The sequence below is a fragment of the Apis laboriosa genome, unplaced genomic scaffold (assembly GCF_014066325.1).
Source record: "Apis laboriosa isolate Shangri-la unplaced genomic scaffold, ASM1406632v1 scaffold53_cov140, whole genome shotgun sequence".
NCBI classification, from domain to species: domain Eukaryota; kingdom Metazoa; phylum Arthropoda; class Insecta; order Hymenoptera; family Apidae; genus Apis; species Apis laboriosa.
In genome coordinates this window covers 1,850,222-1,875,862 of record NW_025223656.1, presented here as the reverse complement: position 1 = coordinate 1,875,862, position 25,641 = coordinate 1,850,222, and the positions used below count along the sequence as shown (strand labels likewise).

At 16.9% G+C, this 25,641-nt stretch overlaps 1 protein-coding gene across 3 annotated transcripts; it reads right to left on the bottom strand.

Annotated features, from left to right (window-relative positions):
- Positions 1-288: 288 nt before the first annotated feature.
- LOC122717603 lies at positions 289-23,742 on the bottom strand. Of its 3 annotated transcripts, XM_043941827.1 has the most exons (5): positions 16,954-17,245; positions 16,713-16,828; positions 5,205-5,464; positions 1,769-1,888; positions 289-930 (listed from the first exon to the last, which is right to left on the bottom strand). In XM_043941827.1, exons 2-5 carry the CDS (start codon positions 16,749-16,751, stop codon positions 369-371), a joined length of 981 nt encoding a protein of 326 aa, XP_043797762.1. In that variant the 5' UTR covers positions 16,752-16,828; positions 16,954-17,245; the 3' UTR covers positions 289-368. The 3 variants fall into 3 exon arrangements, with proteins under 3 accessions (XP_043797762.1, XP_043797764.1, XP_043797761.1); XM_043941829.1 differs by lacking the exons at positions 16,713-16,828; positions 16,954-17,245 and adding an exon at positions 23,679-23,742; XM_043941826.1 differs by having other exon boundaries at positions 16,713-17,245.
- Positions 23,743-25,641: the final 1,899 nt, after the last annotated feature.

Genomic DNA, 25,641 nt, shown 5'->3' with positions numbered 1-25,641 from the left:
TTCTTCTTCAAGAAAACTCATTCTTTTCGAATCATCAATTTTTTTTTTATTTTTTTTTTACAATAATTTCAAATTAAATTTGCATCATATTTATTTATATATGATATGTTAATTTCTTCCTTTCTTAGTTTCATAAAAAAAAAAAACAAATCTTTGATATATTTTTAAAATTAAGATGCATTATCAACATTTATCTTATTTAATGTATATTATAATAAAAGTTTTTACAATTTCTTTTCGTTTTGTACTATTAACGTGTGAAAAAAAAAAAGAATGTCAAAACAAATTTTAGTCATAAATAATAATTAATCCAATTATATGAAACAAAAATTCCAAATTTATCATAAAATGAATTCAGAAAAAGTATATTAATTTACAGATCTTAAATTACGTCTATATAAATTATGCAGTGACAAATCATAAGGAGTTGACGCAAATCCGACATATTTATTATTTTTTTTATGATAAAAAGTACTACTTTGCGGGTCAGTTTTATAATAAATTACTCTTCTAATACCAAATGGATCGATATAACCAAAAGAACCGATATTACTTCCAGTTGAATCTTGTTCTTCTTCGTGATATTGTCTTTTCAGATAATATTGAAATCCATTAGCAATATTATATGTTCCATCAAATTCAGGAAATTCTGTTGGATTATTTCGTGATGTACTGCTTGTATGAATTGTTGATAATTGGATATGCGGTTGATTAAGTGGCATTTTCGGTTGAAGAATATTATAATTTTGAGATTGAGAATAATTATTTAAATCGCGTAGTCCCGAAGACAAACTTGTTGGATTCATATTGTAATAATAATCATTAGAAGTAAATGTAGGAGATTTAGCTTGAGGTTTGGCAGTTGTACTGGCATAATATTCAGAATTGATAGCATTATCAAAAACTGGAACAACATGCTCTGTTTTTGATCTGAAAAGAAACAATTATTAATATTAATATATTATTCACAAAAAAATAAATAATAAATAAGGTTTTTAATTATAGATTTCTTTATTTTATTAAGAAACAAATTTAATTGAATTAAATAATATATTTTATTTACATCGAAAAATAATGTTTTATTATTTTTTGTAAAAAATATAAAATGAAAATAAAGTAATAAGTTATTTGAAAAGATAATTAAGCTAAATCATAATTTGCAATATTTATATAAATTATATTTTATTTTTATTAGATTCAAATCTTTCAATTATGTAAAATTTATAAAATATGTATTTAACTTAATTATTTCAATACAATTAATTATATTTGATTATATATTATATTATATTGATTATATTTATCGTAACAAGTTATTTAATTATAATATAAATTCATAATTCATAAATATTTTAATACTACATATCCCAATATTCAATAATTGGATATATTTACATTTCATACATTTTTGAAAATTATTTTTAAATTTAATCACAATTAATAAAATTTATCACAAATTTTTCAAATATTTACAATAATATTTAGACATAATAATACATATTAAATTTAATTATAACGTTTAACTTTATCTATATCTTTGTTAATTATAAAAAGATGAATTCAAATTTGTTTTTTTCGACTTGTTAAATTTTATAAATATGAATAACTTATTTAATTAATATAATAATATTATTAAAATAATATTAAAAATTAAATGGAATTATATCTATTTTTCATGTTACAAAAATACTCAGAAACTTCAAAAATTACTGCTTAAATATTTAATTTATATTTTTATAAATTAATAATAATAAATTAGTAATAATACCTGAAAGGATTTGGTGGACGTCTTGGTTTTACAAAAATTCCAGTTTGAGTAGGTACTCTTTTCACTTCTGTTACTGCATCATAAATAGGTCTATTATTACCCACATATACCATTTTTGATCTAATTAAAACATAAAAAATAGAATGTAATTGATAAATTTTACAAATAAAATTATGTAATAAAAGTATATATTTTAAATCTATTATTTAATTTACAACATAATATATAAAGTTTCAATATAAAATAATATGTAACATAAGATTCCAACGTTAAATATCTCTTTTCTAATATATTATATAAACGATATAAATATATTATTATTACAAATATTACATTAAGTATTACATTAAATATAACATTATTTATTAAATTTCACATAAATTATTACTATAATATAATATATATTACTATACTAATAATATATTATATTATTATGTTATATTATATTATATTAATATATTATATTATATTATATTTTAAATAATTTATATTATATATTATATTTTACAATAAATCATAATAATTTCTTTTTTCATAATTTTTTTTTAATTGAAGATATTTATCGATAATAAATTTGAAAGGAATGAAAAGATTAAAACATATATTTAAAAAACCAAGAAATTTTTTAATATATTTAATATTTTACTCAAAATTTTCATACTAGATCATTGACGAATTCGATGTTCATTCAAAAAATATTATATATCATTCATCACTTATAATCCAAATAAATTTATCAAATGGAAAATATATATTTATATATATATATATATTAATATATATTTATATATTAAATATATATTATTAAATATATATTTATATATATTAATATATTAAATGAAAAATGGAATACATTTATTGAATTTTTCTATACTATGAAATTACTTTAAAAAATATTATTTGATTTTCCAATATTTGTTATATCTAAAAAACTACTCAAACAAAAATTCAAAATAAAACAAGATATCATATGTTTACTAAGAAATTTTATATTAATATTATAAATTATTCAATATTGAAAATGAATTTTATTAATCAAAGTTAACCGAAAAATATTACAAATCGAAAAAAATTTGGAATCAAAAATGATCTCAAGTTTCTTGCGTGAAAAAATTGTTACACTTCTTATAAAGGAATATATTGAATGTATATACTGATTTTAATAAAACTTACATGAAAGATTTTCGAAAAATATTTGATATATTTATACTTTTTTTTATATTATATAATATATATTTATATTATATATTATATAATAATATATATAATATTTCACACTAAAAGACGTAATGTAGAATTGAATACATATTTTCTGAAATATTTCCAAAATTAAAAAGAAAAATTTTTTTTTTAAGTTATATATTTTGAATAATAGAATATAAAATTCAATCACTCAATAAAAAACATTTAATGTTTTTAACAATTAACATTTTAATTAATACTTTTTAATAATTAATATATATATATTATTTATATATATTTATATTTATATATATTTATATTTATATATATATTATATATATATTATATTTATGTATACATTTTAATAATATAATTTTAGTTATTACTTAAATAAATAATTTTTGATGATTTTTATGATTTAAAAAAATGATTTTATCAATTATACAATTCTTAATTAGTGATCTAATATTTTATTATATTAATTTCAACTATTATCAATTGCAGTCAATTCAAATAATGATTGTATATTAATAAGCATTAATTCTTAGCATTAATTTGTTGAGAAAATAAAAGTTAAAAATTTCGAATAACATTACTTTAAATAAATTTAATTACTTATTAAAATGTTTGCATAATATTTATTCGTAGTTTATAGTTGATTCGCTTTTCATATAACTTAAACTGTTTATATAGACATAGTTATTTGCAGTTATTTGATGTTTTGTATAAATAAATTATTGAAGCAACTTAACATTAATTATTAAATTTTGCTATCTACAGTTTTTAATAGTACTCTGAGTTAAGTTATTCTTTCGTACAAAAATAATCATTAAAAAAGAAAAAAAAAGATCATGTAAAATGAGACTGCATAAATTGAAACCGCGGAATTATTATCTATAAAAAGAAACTCACGTAAAAAAGTATTGCGTAAATAGAAAGATTTGTAATTGGTCTAATGCTATATAATTGAATTTAAAGCGATTCATTTGTCATTTGTCATTATTTATAAGAAATATGTTTAAATTGCTGTCTTCGAATAACAAAAAGTCTTCAAATAAAAAGAATTAACATCAGATTTATTATTTTCAATTTTTTTATATCAAAATTATCAATTATATCAATTATAATCAATCTTTCTAGAATATATTTTATAAAAAAGTAAGTTTATAATATTTATTAAGGATCATATAAAAGAAGTTTATAATATTTATTAACATTCGTTGAATTAATCGAAATTGATATTTGAGGAATAATATCTATTCTCATAATTTTATTATTTTAATTATTAAAGCTTTTGTGCTGACATAATTACTTCTAATTTTATATAATTTGAATATCACAATATCAATCATAAGTTCACAGCTTATTATTTATTAATAATAACAGTAGTTTATCAATATTTATAAATATATATAAAAATATATATAATATTTTTTATTTTTTTCTTGAAAGAAGAAAATAATGAAAAAGTAAAATCTCAATTAAATGTACAGTTAATACTTCAATATCAAGACACATAATAAGTTATATTTAAATATGTAAATGTCGCAAAATATTAGATAACGAATATTTTATAAAATTATGTTTATTGTATCTTTGTTTATCAAATATTTTATTTCAACTACTATTTTATTTTTTATTCTGTTCTTCTTTATATATATATATATATATATAAATTTATACAAAAATTTAAATTATTCCATTTTCTTTTATTATTATTAATTTTATATTTCATATCATATTTTATACTTATACATACATATATATTTATACATATTTTATACTTATATTATAATATTCATTTCAAAAATTATTTGTAATGAATATTTTTGAAGGTATTCAATTGTAATTGTATTACAATGCACATAAGGTAAAAAAGTAAAAAATACTTTTTATTTCTTTATTTTTTATTCAATAAAACGATTTTTTTACAAAAATAATGATGTATCATGATTGTTCATTTTGATAGTTATTTAAAGATATTATTTACAAAGATATTTTATTATTATTATTGCATATTTTAAAAAAATTGTTTATTTCTTTATATGATTATTTCTTTTATTTCTATTTTATACAAATTTAAAAAAATAATAACATTCAATAGTATATTTTTAAAATATTTAAGTTAAATACATAAATTTTTAAAACATTTCTGAAATATTATAATTATATATTTACTTATTTATAATTATATATTATTATAATTATATATTTACTTATTTATAATTATATATTATTATAATTATATATTTACCTTAAAATTCGAAATCCGTTGTTATCTGCTATATAGTCTTTAAGTCGTAAATATCCAAGAGGATCTAACCATCCTTCTGTACCAATAACTGTTCCATCAACTAATCTTTTTTCTTTTCTGTATTGTCCATTTAATGTTTGAAAACGAAAATATCTTTCAGGTCCTTCATCTGTTTGAATGTGATATTGTGTATTTGGATCAAAATTCCAACCACTTTTCTCTGTTTGTAATCCACTGGTTGATAAGCACAAAATAAATGCCTGAAATGATAAAATAATATCATTTATTTTGAACACATATAAATCGAAAATTATTTTATATCAATATTAGAAAAATACATTGAATTTATTTCAATTATATTAGAAAATGAAACAGAAAAGACAAATAAAATAAAATAATAAAATTTGAAAAGGAAATTAAAAAACAATTAAATTATATTTATATATAAATATAATTATATTTATATTTATATATAATATATAAATTATATTTATATATGAATAATTTATAATGCACTTTAAATGTAATTAAATAACAATTATGACAACAATGAACAATTAATAAATTTACAGAAACACAAAAAAGGTTTAGAAACAAATAATTAATTTTAAACATAAATATTTGCAAAAAGAAAAACAAAAAGACAGATTCATAGAACAAAGTGAGTGAACAATAGTAAATCTAAAGAGCGAGAAAATAATTATATCATAAAATAGAAAATAAAATGAAATGGTGAATAGAAGATTAATTTGTTTAAAATAAAAATATAAAAAAATAGAAATTACGGAATTAGAAAAAGGAAAACCGAAAAAATTATTTATAATTGTGGAATCTTTCTTTTTTATTTAGCGAGGAATAAAAGTTTTTATTATATATTATATTAGTATCCCTAAAGATCGTTTCTTCTGTAAGTTCTTCTATAAATTTACATTATTTGGAAATTTATTTAAAAATTTATTTGAAAATTGTAGGATTGTATTTAAAAAAAATTTTATTTAAAAAATATATTTATATTATGAAGAACATACTGAAAGTTTTATCTTTTTAAAATTATATTTTAATAAACTTTCATAAAATCAGATTTTTTTTTAGATTAAATAAATTTTTTTGTAAAATATTATTCCCAAAAATTTTTACTTCTTCCTATGAATTTGTAAGTAAGATAAAAATAAAAATGAAGATTATTTAAATCTGTAAAAAAAATGTTGAAAATATTTTTTTTTAAATGTTTATTTTAATATTCGATGAAAAAAAATTTGGTATCATTAGTAGTAATATTCAAAATGACAAAAGAGACTATTATTATAAATCATATTATAATTATATATATGTATAATATATATTTGATAAATGATAATATAAATTAATTAAAGGCCATAATAACTTAAGTAAAATTGATAATTTATATTAATAATATATTATCATATCACGCATTAATATCATAAAAAATGTTTACATTCAAAAGATATGTTATAATTGTTCTTTTCATAAATGCCTTGAATGCATTAGAAATCTATTAATTTTTTTTTTTATATTTTTGATATAGATATGTAATTAGAGAATAAACTGAAACAAGGATAAAATAATATTGTTTTAATAACTTGAGAGATTTGGAGAGATGATTAGTTTTTTGTTTTATACAATTAATAGATAGAATTCGATCTCGACTATCTTCTTTTTATCTATCATTTTTTTAATAGTCTCGATCCAATTGTTAATTATTTCAACAATGAAGTTCGAAGAAGTTCAATAAAATAACATATATTCAAATATATGCTTATAATAAAATTTTAATTGAATAATCTTCATATAAAACTAAATTATAGAATAATAAATAATAATCATAATATAATTTTATTTGAAGAAATCAGACAATAAAAATATTACCAATATAAACTAATTTGGGAAAAAGAAAAGTATTATGCAGACTTTTCAATATACATATAATATTAATATGTGATTAAATGTGATTTTGAATTTCGATTATTACTTTTTTTTAAATTCGTAATCTCGTATCAGAATGAGAAATATTGAGTAAGAAATATTAGTATGAGATAGACAAAATTTGTCAATTGATTTAACGATGAATCAATTCAATTTACCTATTTTCAATGATTTATAGAATTCAAATTAATTTAAGTATTATATAATTATATAATTATATAATTAAAATAATGTGTAATCATCTTACAATTCTGAATATTGTGAAATTTGTAATTTTTTTAAAATAAGTTTTTATTAATAATAAATTAAAAATTAGATTTGTTAAGTAATATATAGATTTTAATATGTATAAATGTAATTAAAAATGATAAAATTTTTCTTTTTTAAAGTGATATAAATATATTATATACAGTTATATTATACATTTATATTTACAAATATATTGTACATTTTCTATTTATATATATTGTATATTATACTCCATTAAAATTCAAAAATAGCCATTTGTATATTTTTTCGTTAAAGATTTTCGCGACATTTTATTGCCAGCTGAATGCTTTCACTTTATTGCTGTTTCTATATAGGTTTTTATAATCGTATTGTTAAAAAAACAATATCATCTATCTATAATAAAAAACAACAGAGAATCTCTACTTAAATACCGATAATGAAAATTCCATTCATAGAATGTGGATTTTTATATATATATATATATACATTTTGTAGCAAATATGCCCGAATACTAAATACACAAGGTATATCTAAATCTATTTCACTTTTTTGAAATTTCACTATCTTGTATAAATATATTGTTTTTGTTTTGTTAAAAGCCTAATAAAATGAATTATTGATATAATGAAAATAAAATTCAGAATATATAAAAGTATGGTATACATGTGAAAATTAATTTCATTCTTTAGAATTATTCTTTAGAATATATAAATAGAAGTATATAACTTTTAATATAACTTATTAATTTCTAGAAAAAGATTTCGATAAAACATTCTGTAAATATTTATAGCATATATATATATATATATATAAAATCTAAAATTTATAGAATTTATTCATTTACATTCAAGATAAGAAAAACATGAATAAGAAAATGTTTTATTTTCGCGTGTTCTTTGTCTTTCAATAAGAATACTATTATTAAAATTCGTATATAATTTTTTAATTTCACTATTATTGTTAAATTATTAGTAATATCATTGTTAATATATATTGTTAATATATTATATATGGGTCATTTTAAAAATATATAATATAGTCAAAAAGAAGATGTGTAAATAAAAATATGCAAAAATATCTTTGACATAAAAACGAAAATCAATTTTTTTTTTATTGCATTATATCATTCTGGGTTTCAAAGATACCGTTGAGTTATAATTCAAGTATTTCTTTTGAAAAAAGTTCCATTATTTTTCGAATTCATTTTATTTATAATATTTACATTCTTCAGTCAATTGCAAGAAAAAAAATAGCAATTTTTTTTTTATATAAATAATGATATGATCTGCTATTATATATCTTATATTTTTCTTTCTTTCTTTTTCTTTTTTTTTTTTTTGATATTTTATGAGCTATTAATTTAAATTTATTGTTTGATACATGTATTAATATAAGTAATACATATATAGAAACTTTTAGAAATGCGAGTCCAGGTATTATTTAAATAAGTGAGAAAGAAAAAAAAGAAAAACTATAAAAAGTTTTGTCGAAAATACAAATAAAGAAATCATCGAATGGGAAATAAAATACTAAACATATGTATGAAACGAATTGAAAGTAATTATTGAAAATGATCTTTTCGAATGTATTTAATTTTTCTTTTCTTCGACGCATTTTCGCTCCATTATTTGTAAACAGAAAAAGATACCGTCATGGTCTATTGATACTATGAATTTTTGGATTTTTCTTGATATTATCTGGTGCATCGTGCTTTACTTTTTTTTTTTTTTTGATTTAAAGTATTTACGATTAATTCCTCTCATGGAATTATAAATAAATTTGTTAACATTGTATTGTGGCATGTGAAGTAACTTATAGTGGTTACATTAAATTGTTGTTGTATTTATATGTACAAACTTATATATTAGTTTGATTTCTTCAAATGTGATGTGACAGGAAAACTGATAGAGAACTTGCAAGTACTCTTGAATTTCAGATTTTGTTATTTGAGAATTTGTGAGAAAGAATTTAAATATTTTAGTAAAAAAGTACTGAATCTGTTTTTTCTTGAGAATTCCTAATCTAGCATTCTGGTTCCAAATTTTTATTTGTGATTTTATGATTCTTTTGAATATTTTTCAGAGGAAGTAATTAGTTTCTTTAGTTAGTGTCAGGTTATTTAAATATTCGCCGAAGGATTCATTTTTATGCTAATAATCAAGTGAGTTTCCTGATTACTCTATTCAATAATCTTTTATTATTAGAAAAAACCATATAATATTTTTTCTTTTCAGCAATCTGTTTTATAATGAATTCTGGATAATGAAACAGGAATAATGAAACTGTTGCAGGAGTTGCAGATTTAACTACTTTTATGATATGACTTGTTAGATAATCCATTGTTTCCTTTACTGTTTTTAGTAAAGAATATTTTAATTGAGACATTGATAATGTGACGGAAAAGTATATTATTATTCAGTTTATGTATTTATTATGAAAAGTCTGTGATGTGTCTCAACTATTAGATATATTAGAATTACAATGATAGTTGAACGAAAAATCAGTATTAGAATATATTTTGTATATAATGAAGAGAGACTTTTGACAATATCAATATCAATAATTAATTTCGACAATTAATAATGAGAGAGAGATTTGGTATTTTATTCATGTAATTCAGTAAATGGATTCTCCAGTTTTTGTATTAGTTTATTTATTAACTTGTACAAATGCTCTATTTCTTGGATTTATGATTCCCGAATCCCAGAAGTCATTTTTTTTTGTTGAAATCGCTTTGTATTAGAAATTTATTATCTACGCTTATAAAAAAGATATTAAAATCTTCTTTGGAAACTGTATATTTAGATAAGCATACTATTGATATAATAATAGAGTTATGCTAATTCTATAATATTATGTTCATTGATTACAGATAATCGTGATTGTAAATTAAAAGTACGTGGTATTTCATATTAGATTTGATTATTATGGCAATATCACCATGTGTTCTGCTGCACGGATATTGTATTATATTTATATCATATTCTCTTATTTTTAGTAATTTTTTTTACTAAAATGAATTTCGATAACTAATACAATTTAAATTTTTTGACAAATGATGAAAATTTCTCATGTTTGTGACATATGAATCCGTTTGCATTCCATAAAGTAATATATATAGTTTTATAAGTTATTTTTAATATTATTGTCAATAGAGTTAGCAAGCTGATTTGTTTGTTTTATCTTATTAGAATTTGCTCTAGTTTTTTTAATTTGCTGAAAAGTTTTTCTATAGTCTGTATGAAGATATTGAAATTGTTCGTAGTATTATGTTTATCAATCATTATTGATGATTCTTTAGAATATTATTTGACTATTTTTGCATAGATTAATATTAATGTATTATATTTATATATGTTATTAATCGATTAGACAGTATTTTGGATTTCTGTCTTGGATATTTATATTGTTGTAGTTCCTTATAAACTATAGAGGTGATTTCTATTGTCGGCAAAATAATCATCTTCTTCATAGCGCGTATTTGCTGGGATATCAATTGATTTCATGCAGTCTACACTATATCAGTCATGCACTATATAGTAGAAATATAAAAAATAATAGAAATGTATTTCACGCAGCGAAAATTAAGATTGCAGTATTGTTATGTATTCATATTGTTGACATTTTTTATATTGTACTATTTTTCTTTTATCGGACAGCTCGATTTGAATAATGTAGTTCATTAGCATCTTTATTTGGTATATTTTTTTATTATTATGTTTCTGTTGTAAATCAATAAAGAATAGTGACAATGATTGATAGACTTCGTTATGTGTTATGTTTGATGTTAAATATATTTATTATCTCATGTTTTAATATCAATAATTCTTTCTTCGATTTATCCAAATTGCTGAGTAATGTATATTGTATAGAACAATTGTATAGTCTTTTGAATTGATACGTAAGATTTAGTGTTTAGTATTTTCAAATATCTGATAACTTTTTGGATGCCTCTATATTTTTAGAAAGAATTTTCATTTTATTGTTTGAGCTATATTCATTTTTATTAATGTTTTCAATGCTTTCGTTATAGTTTGTACATCCAATATATCTTCTAGAAATATCGATGATAGTGAAGTTTTTATAGATATAGAAGTTTTAGATATTTCACAATCATTTAATATTTCAATAACATGAATCTCTTTAATATCGGAGTTATTTTTTGTTTTATATTACATAATTCGAGTTTGGAGCTTTTATTTTTGGAATTTGTATTTTTTTTATTTAGTTCTTTTTGCTGTGTTGATATTCTTGTGAAATTATTATTTTTTTATTTCTTTTCAAATAACTGTGTGTGTGTCAGGATTTATGAGAAGCTTACTCTTATTTCGATTTGGTATAACTAATTAAAAATCAATATATCAGGTTTAATTTTAACCTTAACGAAATGCTTGTATATAACGGACTTATTATACTTGAAATATTATGAATCTTATCTAAATACACATTATGTTTACATATGAAAGCTCTCTTAGAAATTTCTGCGCTACGACAGCTAACTACATAACTAACTTATAATATGAGATATATTTTTGGATAGATTTAAAATATTTACGTTTCACAATAAATGCTATTTTTCTTGCAATTAATTAAAAAATGTAAAAAATTATAAAAAAATGAATAAGATAAAAATTTATTAAAAATATAATTTATTTAAAATAAAAAATTTAATTTTTCATCAAAAGAACAATTAATCCATGATTTCTTTGAGATTTTTTTATTCTTATGAAGAATACTATACAATAACAAAAAAATTTGATGTTGATTTTAAGGTTAAGGTCATTTTTGCACATTTATATTTACAGATTTTTATTGATTTTGGTACAGAATTACGCTATAATACATTTTATTTTTTTATACACTTAATAGGAAACAAGGATTTATTGAGTATAAATTATAAGTTTTTTTTTACAAGTTATCATTGAAGTCAATTCCGTCAGAGTTATATATGAATATAAATTCATATATCGAAATGTTAATATAGCATAGATTTTAATAAGAAAACTAAACAAATAGCTATATATTATATTAAATGATGCTTGGAAAATTTAAATCTAAATTTTTTTGGTTCATAGCTTTTTAATGAACGGCGACTTGCTTTTTCAATATTATTCAAATAATTTTGATATTATATTAAAAAAATCATTAAAATGGAAGGTAATTTTTTGTAAATATTTATTTCAAAAATAAATTTCATTGAATATCAAAAAAAATTTGTATCATATCAAAAAAGTTAAACTTGATGAAATTTAAAATTAATCTATTATTTGCAAAAAAGATTTTTTTTTTTAATGAATTAGATTTGTTAATAATGTCTTGGAAGTAGGTTTCTTGGAAGAAAAAATCGTTAAAAACTTCTTTCAAAAAGATGAATTTTCAAAAAAAAGAAATGTTGAAATTTGCGAAAGAAATCTAGATAGAGCATATTTAAATTCATCGAATTTGAAAATGAAATAGATTTAATAATAATAATGATAATAATGATAATGATAATTAATTAATAATAATAATGTTGAAATGATTGTATTGAAAATATGTCCATATATTGATGATTCTAATAACTTTAATATATCAGAAAAAAATAATAAATGTAAACAAATGACAGATAATACTTCATAAATTTTTCAAATAAATTCCATGTTGTTTTTACAAATAATTGTTTGTAAGAAACATAATATAAATATATAATATAATATTAAATTTACATATAGTTTATGATAAATACAAATATCATAATTGTTTCTAACTAATTGTTTCTAACTAATTAATTGAATTTGATGACAATTTTTTATCTTCTATATAATCAGTCAATTATTTTTATCAGAAATTCTTTTTTTATCAAATAAATCTTAAAATGATTATAATAAATTAGTTGTATAAGTTGGCACTGTAATATATAATATATCATATTATATTTTTTAAGATTAAAAAAGAATTTATTTCTATTATTATAAAATTATAAAATATTATTAAAATATGTATAATAAAATGTGTATATGTGAAAAAAATTAAATAATTTATTATATTTTTGATATAAACATGATATTAATATGAAAACATACAAATATGAAATAAAAATATTACTGAATATTTTATTATTTATGCTAATTTTAGCTTAATTGCACTTTTATATTTTAATTTTTTAATAGAAAAATTTTATTAAAAAATTCTTTAGTATTTGGTTTTAATATTGCATTATTAATAACTAAAGAAGACTTACTATTGCAAAGAATAATGAGATCTTCAATATTGAGGACAACGGAAGCAAGAGAAAGGTAACAATAAAAATGCTATGATGGGCAGAGATTGAACAGACGATACTTTAGTAGTAATTTTAAAAAATGATTTATTATTAGATATTATCATAAAAAGAAATTATTTAAAATAATAACTTTTTATATTCCTCAATAAAAAAAAAATTTTTTATAATACAAGAAAATATTATTATTAAATTAAATACATTAAATTTAAATTAATTTAATTAATTATAATTATAATTAATTTAAATACAACGATTGCACTTTTCAGTCAAACTGTATTGCTATATAAATTATACATTTAATTTAATTACTTGTATAACAAAATTTTTTTTATGCCACTTTCATTCTCAATTTTTGTTATCAGAAAAATATAATACAGCTATTTTAATTGAATATCAACAATATTTAATTGAATATTTTATTTTGAATTTTATAAATATAAATATTATTTTATAAATAATATTATATTTTATAAATCTGATTATTTACTATCTATTATTATAAATTATTTTATTACATGTTAATTATTTCTTTATATTTACTAATAATTTTTCTAGTTTCTTTTTTATTATTCCATATAATATCATATCTAATTGAAATAATTTTACTTCAGTATTTAGATGTATATGACAACAATAATCTTATTTATTATTAGCATTAATATTCATCATGAGTTCTTTCATTTCTTATTTTGAATTACGGCCTTCACTATTTTAAATTGACATGCATAACACGTTGTATTAATTATTCGTATGTTTTAATCAATAGCATTTTATCGTAGAAATAGCGCGTAAATTCTTTTGTAACATGTACAAAGTAAAATTTTTATTCCTATTATTTATAAAATAATGTAATATTTATTATTATTATTAATTAGAATTTGATTATAATAGAAAATTAAATTAAATTATATAAAAAATCTAAAACATTTGTAGTGAAATATATATACTATAAAGATTGTTAATATATTTAACATTATCAATAATTTATTAACACATATATATATATATTATACATATTATATATTATAGATTGTTACATTATACTATATTCATAAAATATATTATATTTTGATTCTAAAAGTCGAAATAAATATAAAATTGATTGTCATTTTAAGCTCAAGAAATTCATATTATTTATTAAGTTATGAATAATGTAAATTTGTTAAACAAAGTTAGACAAAGAAAAGATAATAGAGCTCTATAAGATAGTTCTAACTCTATATTATTGATTTGCTTTTTTCTTTATTTAATACACATTTAAAAACATTTGCTTATAACTTTTATTAAATTTTATATAATATTTTTTGTTTATTTTTAAACGAATTTTTATAAATATAAATATAAGTTTTTAAATTATAATTACTTTCAATAAAGCTTTATTTTATTTCTCGATGTTATAGACAAACTTTTATACGTTTTTAATGCATATTTATAATATAGAAAAAAAATTCTAATATTTTTATATTTTAAACATATTAAACAAAAATTAAAGTAATATTCCAATATTAAGAATATTTTAATATACTAAGAAATATTTAAAATATAATAATAATACATAAAATTTTAATATTTACTTATGAAAACTAAGAGATATTTATCATAAATAAATATTGGAATTAAATATTATAATTTAAAAAAAAAATAATTGTATAATATAATAATTGTATAATTGTTTAATATGATTATTAAAATTTTAAGAAAAAAATAACATTATTTGTATGTTTATATCTTTTATATGTCTCTGTTTTCTATATTAAATTAAGTTTAATATATTTTTTAACAATTTTTTAATATAAATTGTTTAATATTAAAATAATGACTTGAATTGATTAGTGCATTAAGAATTGTGATTTAAAAAAAAAATACATTAGAATTTTTATATTTAATTTTTATATTATTATATTTATATAAAAAGTAAACTAAAATTGAAAAGTAAATTTTCGTAATATCATTCAATCCTTTTCTATATAATTTCGAAATATAATCTTTTATTTCATTTTTATATTAATTATATACGATAAATATTAAATATAGGTAATAAATTTTGACAATATTGAATTCATTCAATATGCTTTATAAGAAAATTCTGTCATTTAATATAATTCTACTTAGTTCTGTTTTAAATACTATTATTGAAATTTATCAATGAAAAAAGTTTATTTAAATTGTATTAAATTGATTATCATAGGAAAATTATAAATTTCTTATAGTTTTAATATAGTTTAATGTAATTCCTTAATATACAGAATTAATAAGAATATACATATAAAAATATGAATATGATGAACAAATAAAATTAAAAATAATATCAAATTATAATTTATTTTTTGGACATGTTATATTATGTTATACAGGATATTAAGAAATATGTAAAACACGTCAGAAAATTAATTCTCGATTCTATATCAAAATAAATACAAAAATTGACATGTAAAAATTTTTCTGTTAAAACTTTTCTTTTAAGTTTTTTTAAAGTTTTTTTTTAGGTTTAAGTTTATTAAAATTTAATTTTACATTAAAAATAAAATGAAAATAATAAAGATAAAATAATATGAAGATAAAACGAACCAATTAATCAACTATGCATCACAATATCATGATCATCACTTGTTCTAATTAAAAAGTTTAAAGAAGATATATTTATATATATTTTTATATTTATATATAATTTATATTTATATATATACAATTGTATTAATTAAGATATATACATTATTATAAAAACAATTATATATAATTATTTTTTTTTATTTCAAGCATTCAAAATGATATTAGTATATCCTGTTTAAAATTTCGTTGAAAAATTTGGTAAGAAATATAACAACAACAAGCGATATAATAATATAATATTGTGATATCGATTAAGATTTAATTGCTTATAACTTCAAAAATAAGCCGTAATAGATATTTTTGCATATAAATTTCTTTTTTTTTTTTTCAATATCTATAATTGATTTCTAAAATATCTCACATGTTTCTTATCATATATATTAATATCTTAAAAATAATATGTTAATATATTACATATTAATGTGGCCTATTATAATTAAATATAAAACTATATAGCTTACCGTTAATAAATTCAAATAGTTTAATATCCACGAAAACATAATTATTATAATAATTGTAAAATTGAAGTAGAATTATATCACCCTACTATTATTTCATTCTTTTTCATTCTATTTTTCTTTATTGAAATCATATATAAAATTATATATAGTATATCTTTCAATGATATTTTTTTAAAAATAAATTAAATTAATGATTAAACTAATTTTCAGGATTAAATGACTAAAGATATTAATTACGCACTTTTATTTTTATACAAATCATATGAAGAATGCGACAAAACAAGAAGTCAGAATTTATTTTAAACGTATTAAGAGAAATTTATTCTTTGTAACTAAAAAACAAAAAGTATATTTAATTTTCTAATAAAGTAAAGTTAAAATAAAGGAAAAGTTAAAACAAAAATGATATTTTAATATATATATTCTTCATTTTTTTCAATTTTATTCACTAATAAATAAAAATGAAAGTGAATAAAAAACAAAGAAATAAACGATATATATTATAGTGAATCACTCGCACGAATATGAACGAAGTGAACAGAGCAAACGCAATACAGGGACTGACACGATATGATGATTTTCAAAGCTATCGCCAACCATTCTCTATAGATCTCCACTCTTTTCTTTACAAACGTTCTTCTACTTTTTCAAGGAACTGACATTGTTTGTCACGCATAAAATCAGTTTCACCTAGTTTTCTATTTAAGATAATGAATATTTTTCTATTTTTGTATCTGATGTAAACTAAGAAAGAGAAACAGATGTTTTTATAATATATTTAAATATCAATATAACTCATTTACTTTTCGTTCTTAAATTAATTATAATTAATTTTAAAAAATAATTAAATTATAATTTTAGATTTTTATAAATTATTTTTATAATTAACCTATTTTATAATTTGTATCTTTAATTTTAGATTAAAAAATATATAGCTAATATGGTGATATTCATATACCAATTATGTAATTATTGCAAAATATATTTATTTATATTTTTGAAATATTGATGAATTATTTACACATATTTACCTTTCTGTTTTTAATCAATAGTTTCGTAATTCTTTCCTTAAAAAAAAAAAAGGATTCTTTCTAATACTTTTCTTAGTATAAAAAAAGAAATTTAATAAAATTTTAAATTATTTTTTCGATAAAAAAGTTATTTATATAATTAAAGATTATATATTATATATTATATTTTACAAATTTTACATATTCTGTCATACTATGATTTAAATTATTACAATAAATACATATAAGTCGAAAAGAATATTCTCTTATATATATATATATATATATATATATATTTGCAATGTATTATAAGTATTATGTATTGTATTTTAAATTCTATAGCTTTATTATCATTATAAATATTAAATATTTATATAAAACTTTATATATTTATATATTTATAAAGTAATTATAATAAAGTATTATAATAAAGTATATTTATAATAATTATTTATATTAAAGTAAAAAATATCACTATAATTTTATAATATTATTTAATAAAAATAAAAAATATAAATAATATAATAATTAATATAACATATATAATAATATAATAATAATAAACAATATATAATATTGTGTATAATAATGTAATAATATTCAATGATTTGATTATGTATATTAAGATGTCATTATATGAGCATTTTAATAGTATTATATAGTTTGATCAGGGTCAGATGAGAAATTATCTATGTATAAATATTCTTGTACAGGAAGTTCAAATTGCTATTGAATAATGATTGATGATTACACAAACATGACGCGCGTCACGTCATTAATTGTCAATTAATAAATACATACATACATAGTATTTATTTAAATATATACTTTTTCAACACTTTAATATTATATTTATATATTATATTTATTATAATTATATTTTCATACAAATTTTATGAATTTTAAAATAATTACAAAATTAATAAAATTCTGATTCCACTAATGTTGTTAATATATATCTAATATTTAATATATATAATATAATAATATAAAATATTTTTATCTATTTCATTATTTATAAACATTTTATTTAATATTTATTTTATATTTATATTATTTTTATTTCATATTTTTATTAAAATTAAATATTTAATTTAAATATATAATTATTATATAAATATTTTATTATATATATATTTATATTTATATAATATAATAAGAAAGAAATTTAATAATGAAAAAATTCAAAAAGTAAATTATTATTTATTTCAATAAAACTAAAGATTTGAATTTTTGCATTAATATGCAATATTAAATTTTTTTCATGTATTAAATTTCAGAAAATGAAGATCGAATTATATATTTACGAAAATCCATTTTATCTTTTTATAGCATCAATTGGTCCAGTTTCACGGTCATATTTTCTCCTTCGTTTATATCGCTTTCACTTTTACGAGTTGAGTCTTGTATACGATTAATTGATGTGATTGTGTGCGTATATATCAAGCATCATGTTTGTCAGTGAAACTTTTTTACATATATCGTGTTAATGTTTATTCAAATTTTCTCTTTTTTCATTCGAGTTTTTGTTATTATATTGCTTTTTACTATTAATGTTAAGAGAAAGTAGAATATTTTAATTAATTTTCGATTTATTAAATTTTATTTATTTCTATTATTAATTTTACTTAAAATTTCATCAGTATAAATTAAATAATAACATTTAAAGAAAAATTTAAAAATATTCATATATTTTATTTAAAAATATAATATTTTATAATTTTTTCTAGGGAAAATATTTTGTCCTTATATTTTTTTTAATATTTCAAATAATATTTCACATAAATTTTAAATTTATAATTTATTTTATTATTATATTTATTATTTTATAAATTTATAATATATTAATAATTTTCATTAATAAAAACATTTAATAACAGTAAAATTTGAATAAATAATTCTTATATAACAATTTTCAAAAATTTTAAAAGTTTATCAAGTTTTAAAAAATTAATATATATACTTTATATAATAAAAAAAAATTGATATTATTTTATAAAAATAATATTTTTATAAAATAATTATAAGATTTTATGAAAATCTCTCTTTTATCTTATCTCTCTTTTGCTCATTTGTTATTTTTTTTTGGTAAAAAAATATAACAAAATTATTTAATAAGTTATATATTGAATATAAATAAAGTTTAAATAAAATAAGTTTACTAAAATGAACATTTAATTTATATAATTTTCATTTGATACTAATATCTTATTGTTATATTATAAGTAATTCATATTTATTTCAATGATTTTTATTATCTTATAAAAACAAGTATTTAGAACAAATATTTCACAGAGTATACAAAGACCAGTATTCTTTTCCTTCGATGTATTACAAGAACAAAAACAAACAATTACCAGGAAATAGATAAAATCAGAAATATAATCTCACAATTAATCTTGTTAAAATATAATCGTATTGTATATATTTTCCATTTTAATATTTTCTTGATAAATTTTATGTTTTCATTCTCAAATATTCCCTAGTACTATTTTCAATTTATTTATTTTATAGAAATATTAGAAAATTTTTTTTTAATTTTTTTTTATATTAATGTTAATTTAAAATAGTTTAATAATAATAACCTATATATAAAATATATAATATATTTATATATTATCAAAAAAGAATAAACATTAATAATCTGTGAAACATGTAACATAAAATAAAATCAATATAAGATCTATATCTATATATATATATATATATATATATATATATATATATAGAATAGTGTAATTTGATGCATTTTTTTTTAGGCTATGATATGCAATTATATAAAAAAAGTAACTTATTAAAATTAGAACTACATATTTTTTTTCTTTATTTTAAGACTAGATTATGATGAATTAAAAAAAAATTAATATTATTCAATAATACATATTATTTTATAATACTTTACAATTGTACTTACATTTATATATACCAGAAACATATGATATAAAATAAATAATTTAATATAATGCTTATCATTACAAATTTAATTTTATCTGTCTTTTTGAAATCATATATTTTAAACCATTTTTTTATAGCATATTTATTTGTTTATGGAATAATATTCAAAGAATCAAATATTTTTATAAATTCAAAAAATAAGCAAAAAGATTAATATGGCATTAAATTGGCATTTAAAATTTTAATATTTTTTATTATGTTCTTTTACGAGCAATTTAAACATATATTAAACATTTTATAATTCTATAATAAATATATTATATTTTAAATTCTATATTTTCTGAAATGAATTTATTTTTTTTTATCTTCAGACTGAAAAATAGCATATAATTATATATATATATATATATATTATATACTACATTATGTCTTTAATTCTTAAAATATACAAGAAATTTCTTTATATTCTTTATATTTCTTTATATTTAAAAATTTATATATAAATTTTTTTATTTGACAAGAAATGAAAATAAAATATATAAAATTTTTTTTATTCATTATTATTCATATTTCGAGACATAATATATATTTCTTTAGAATTTTATTTTATTTAATAATTTTATTTGTTATCATTTTTAATGTATATTTTTTATGAATTTTTTAATGTATATTTTTTATGAATTTTTTATTTTATAGTTAATAAATATGCTTACTTAAATATAAAATACATACTAATAATACATAATAAATACATAATAAATACATAAAATACATAATAAAAACAAACTAATTGTTACTAAAATTTTGTTAGATATTTATATTTTATAAAACATTTCATTTCGAACTATGTTTGGTTAAATTATATAATTTATTATATTGGGAAATAATTTTGAAAAAGGCTATAACAATATTCTTAAAATGCATGATAATAAAAATTAATAACAATTATTGAATATGATATTACAAGTTGTAAAATATTTATAAGTTGGAGATTAAATACATCTGACAATATAAAATATTATATAATGAATGTTATACAGTATTTTTAAAAAAATATATAATATTTATAAAAAATTTTATAAATTTGATTGATTTTAAATTAGTGAACTTTTTTGTATGTACATGTTATTAATATTCATGAAAGATTGATTTTAAAGATTGAAACAAACATAAAAGTTGATATAAAAAAATATCAATTAAGATTTATTTTTAAGTTATAATCAATTTAAGTTTACAAATTGCAAGCAAAAATGAGGCAATTCCATTTTTATCATACTATCATGTTTTTATTTTTACTTCATCTAATGAAAATTTAATTTAATAAATAAATTTATCGTATTTAATAAATAAACTATTATATATTTAATAAATCAATTATTTTTGTATATCAATTTTTATTATTATTTTTATTATTATTATTATTTTAATTTCTAGATTTTATTCCTCAAAAATGTCGGAATAAATTAATACTTTTTATATATATGACAGTTAATTATTAATTAAAATTTTATAATAAATTTTATAATACATTACTTGAAATATCTTTCTTTATATAAAATGTTATGTTATAATTATTGTTTATATCATTTTATATTTGATTGTATCCCTAATTTTATTATTGTATCCCTAATTTTATTATTTGTTTGAAAATTCAATTACTTTAATTATATATTAACTATTTTAATTATATATATATTATAAGTTCTTTTCAACAAGTTCTTTTCAATAAGAAGGAAAATGTAAGAAAATTAAAAATGAAATAGTAAAATATTTAAATTAATTTATATAGAAAAATGTATTTGCAATTGCTTTATACGCATTTGCAATGTGTCGTATTATAGACCTTGATAAGTATTGCGATTTTTTTTAACCTCGATTTTGATTCAGATATATAGTTTGTTGCAAGAATCACTTTGTATATAATGAAAAAAATAAATATCTGAAAATTGCATAGATATATTGTTAAGAGAAAATTATATAAAAATTTTAATTAATAACGGCTATATTATTTGAGTTTTTATATGCAAATATTTTATGAACTATTTTTAATAATAATTAAAAATATTTCAAATAAACTTTCTATATTAAATAGAAATTTTCAAAAACATACAATGTGTTATAAAATAATATAATTTACTATATAAAAATCAATTTTTTCTTTTCATAGAATCACAATATTATAATAAAAATTATCTATTATATAAATAAAAATACTAAAAATTAAATAATTCTTCGAAAAATTTATTTTTTTTCTTTTATATATTTTTAATCGTTTTATTTGATTAAAAATTTTGTTTAAGAATATAAAGGAAACTATATTTCAAATATAAAATTAAAAAGCATTATTACATAAATATACATACATTAAAAATTACCATGTTAATTAAAATTATGAAAATTCTTATTAGAAATTGAATACAGAAAAATTATTTGCTTACTAACAATTTAAAAAGAGATTGTTGCGAAAAGATGATTAAATAATTTTCTTATAAGATTTAAAATAATTAACATTCTAATCAGAATTTTTTTGTTTATAAGAATATTCTACATAATTAAATTTTTTTTTACTAAGTTCAACTAATAAAATATATATTATATTATACTATTAATAAAATATTATATTATATTATACTATTTTTATATTATATATTTATATAATTATAAAATATATAATTATTTATATATTGTGTTATTATTTATATAATTGTATGAGTAATAATTATACATAAAATATAAATAAAATTATATATATAATACATATATATTATACATATATTATAATTCGGATATAATAAATATATTGTACCAATGTTTTATCAAAATATAATATCAAAAAAATAATTTTATTAAAAATATTTTATTTATAAATTGAAATATTTTTAAGTTAAAACACAAAATTTTATTGTCTAAATAAAAATAATAATTAAAAACTATTCAAATAAATATATAAAGATATATATTTAAATTTTTATAATATTCTTTTATGTATCTTTTAGTTTTATATTTTAATATAGAAATAAATAAAAATCTATAAAAAATAAAAATAATAAAAAATACTTACCACAAGAAAAAATAACAATAGTATTTTCATTTTCAATTGAAATTATGATAGATAAATATCAAAAAAATATTAGAAATAAAATTGTTTTTACTTTGTAAAGATATAGCATATAATCCTTCCAAGTCTAATCACAATTGCTGACTGATCCACCGCAACCAAGTTGAAGTTGAATCACAGTCAAAAGCCTACGTAAGAAAATCTACGTATCCGTACTTGGGAGAGCAGACCGGACTTACGCCTTCGCAATTCTCCTTTACGGATCATAATATGACTGTATATTTTACATATCCGTATTATAACGGTATAATTTTATGTAATAAAATTATATGTAAGATATATAATTTCCTATTATTTATAATTTTATTTAATAATATATAATTTTATTTAATAAATATTATTATATTACTTAATATTTCAAAAATATTTAGATATAACGAAAAAAAATTTAATTATATAGAATATATATAGAAAAATAAATTCTATAGATTCTAAGAAATTTTTTTCTTTTATAACAATACTATTTTCACTGCTATTTTACTATAAAGTGCTAATAAATGTATATATTTATATACATATATATAATGGAAATAATTATTTACAAAATAAACTACTTTTACCTCATGATTTCAATTATTTTGAAATATATATTTCAACGATATTTTGAGCAAAATCTATTTATATAAACTGTGGATATATTCATGGCTACATCTTTAGTTTCTAAAATAAACACAAGAATTAATATATGAAAATTGATCGAGGTTCATTTATTAAATTGTAAACTATTGTCAAGAGAAACAAGACGTAGAGATAGAACAAAATGGTGATGTGACGGAAATAAAACTGTCTCAAATTTTTAATTATCCAAGAAAAAAAAAAGAGATTTCTTACTGATTTCAGTAATCTTGAAATAAATTATTAAAATCATAATTTTGAATAATTTTTATATATGCTATCATTCGATCTTAGTTTCTAAGATATTTATAAAAAATTTTCGAGCAGCCGATTGTTCTTATATCTAATAATAATATTCATAAAACAAATATAGTTGAAATTTTTTTTTAAGTTTTTTTAAAAATATATTTTTTAAATTTATTTAATTAATTATATAATTCTATGCATAATATTAACATTAATATAACATAAATAATTATATATATAATTACAAATATATTCATTATTACATTATATTAAAAAAAATATATTCATTATTATATTATATTAAAAAATATTCTGAAATTTATTTTTCCATATGGGCAATAAATATTAAAATATAACCTTGTTTCTCTAAAAATACATATAAAATGTACATAATCGCATAATTAATTGATTTTTATATCATCAATTCTAATTTAGTTAATTCTAACTATTTTTCAATGCCGATACAAGTTCATACACATTTTATTAAATGGAATAAAATTTCTTGATATTAAAAACAACATATGTATAATATATAATGAAAAGAATTCCATGCCATAAATAATCAGATTTCTTAGAACATACATTGATTTCATAATTTATAATAGTTGTGTATAGTATACGAAATTAAAAATTATTGTATAATGAAAATTTTTATCTGAACTTTGTATTATCTGATCATTTTGATATAGTGAATTTTACTATAAAACAATAAATATATATAAATATATACATAAAAATATATACATGTAAATATATAGATTACGTTTGTTTCTGTTTATATAATGAAATTTTATTTATTTTATTATTATAAATTTATAAATTTTATTATTTATAATAATTATATGAAATTAAAAATAAAAAATAATAATATATCTTAATCAGCAACATAAAAATATATTGGAAAAAAATATGCAATAATTAAGAAATCCAAATGTTATACAATAATTTTATTAAAAAATTAATTATTATTTGCATTAAAAAAATGTAATATTAAAAACAAGATAAAATAAATTGAATTAATTAAAATTATTAAATATCTCATTTA

Bases quoted from the DNA above. Each gene is read 5' to 3' on its own strand.
- LOC122717603 (XM_043941826.1), bottom strand. From the start codon at position 16,751: ATGTTTTCGTGGATATTAAACTATTTGAATTTATTAACG. The intron at 1,889-5,204 runs GTAAATATATAA...TGTTTTAATTAG, and splicing joins AACGGATTTCGAATTTTAAG to ATCAAAAATGGTATATGTGG. The intron at 931-1,768 runs GTATTATTACTA...GTTTCTTTTCAG, and splicing joins CGTCCACCAAATCCTTTCAG to ATCAAAAACAGAGCATGTTG.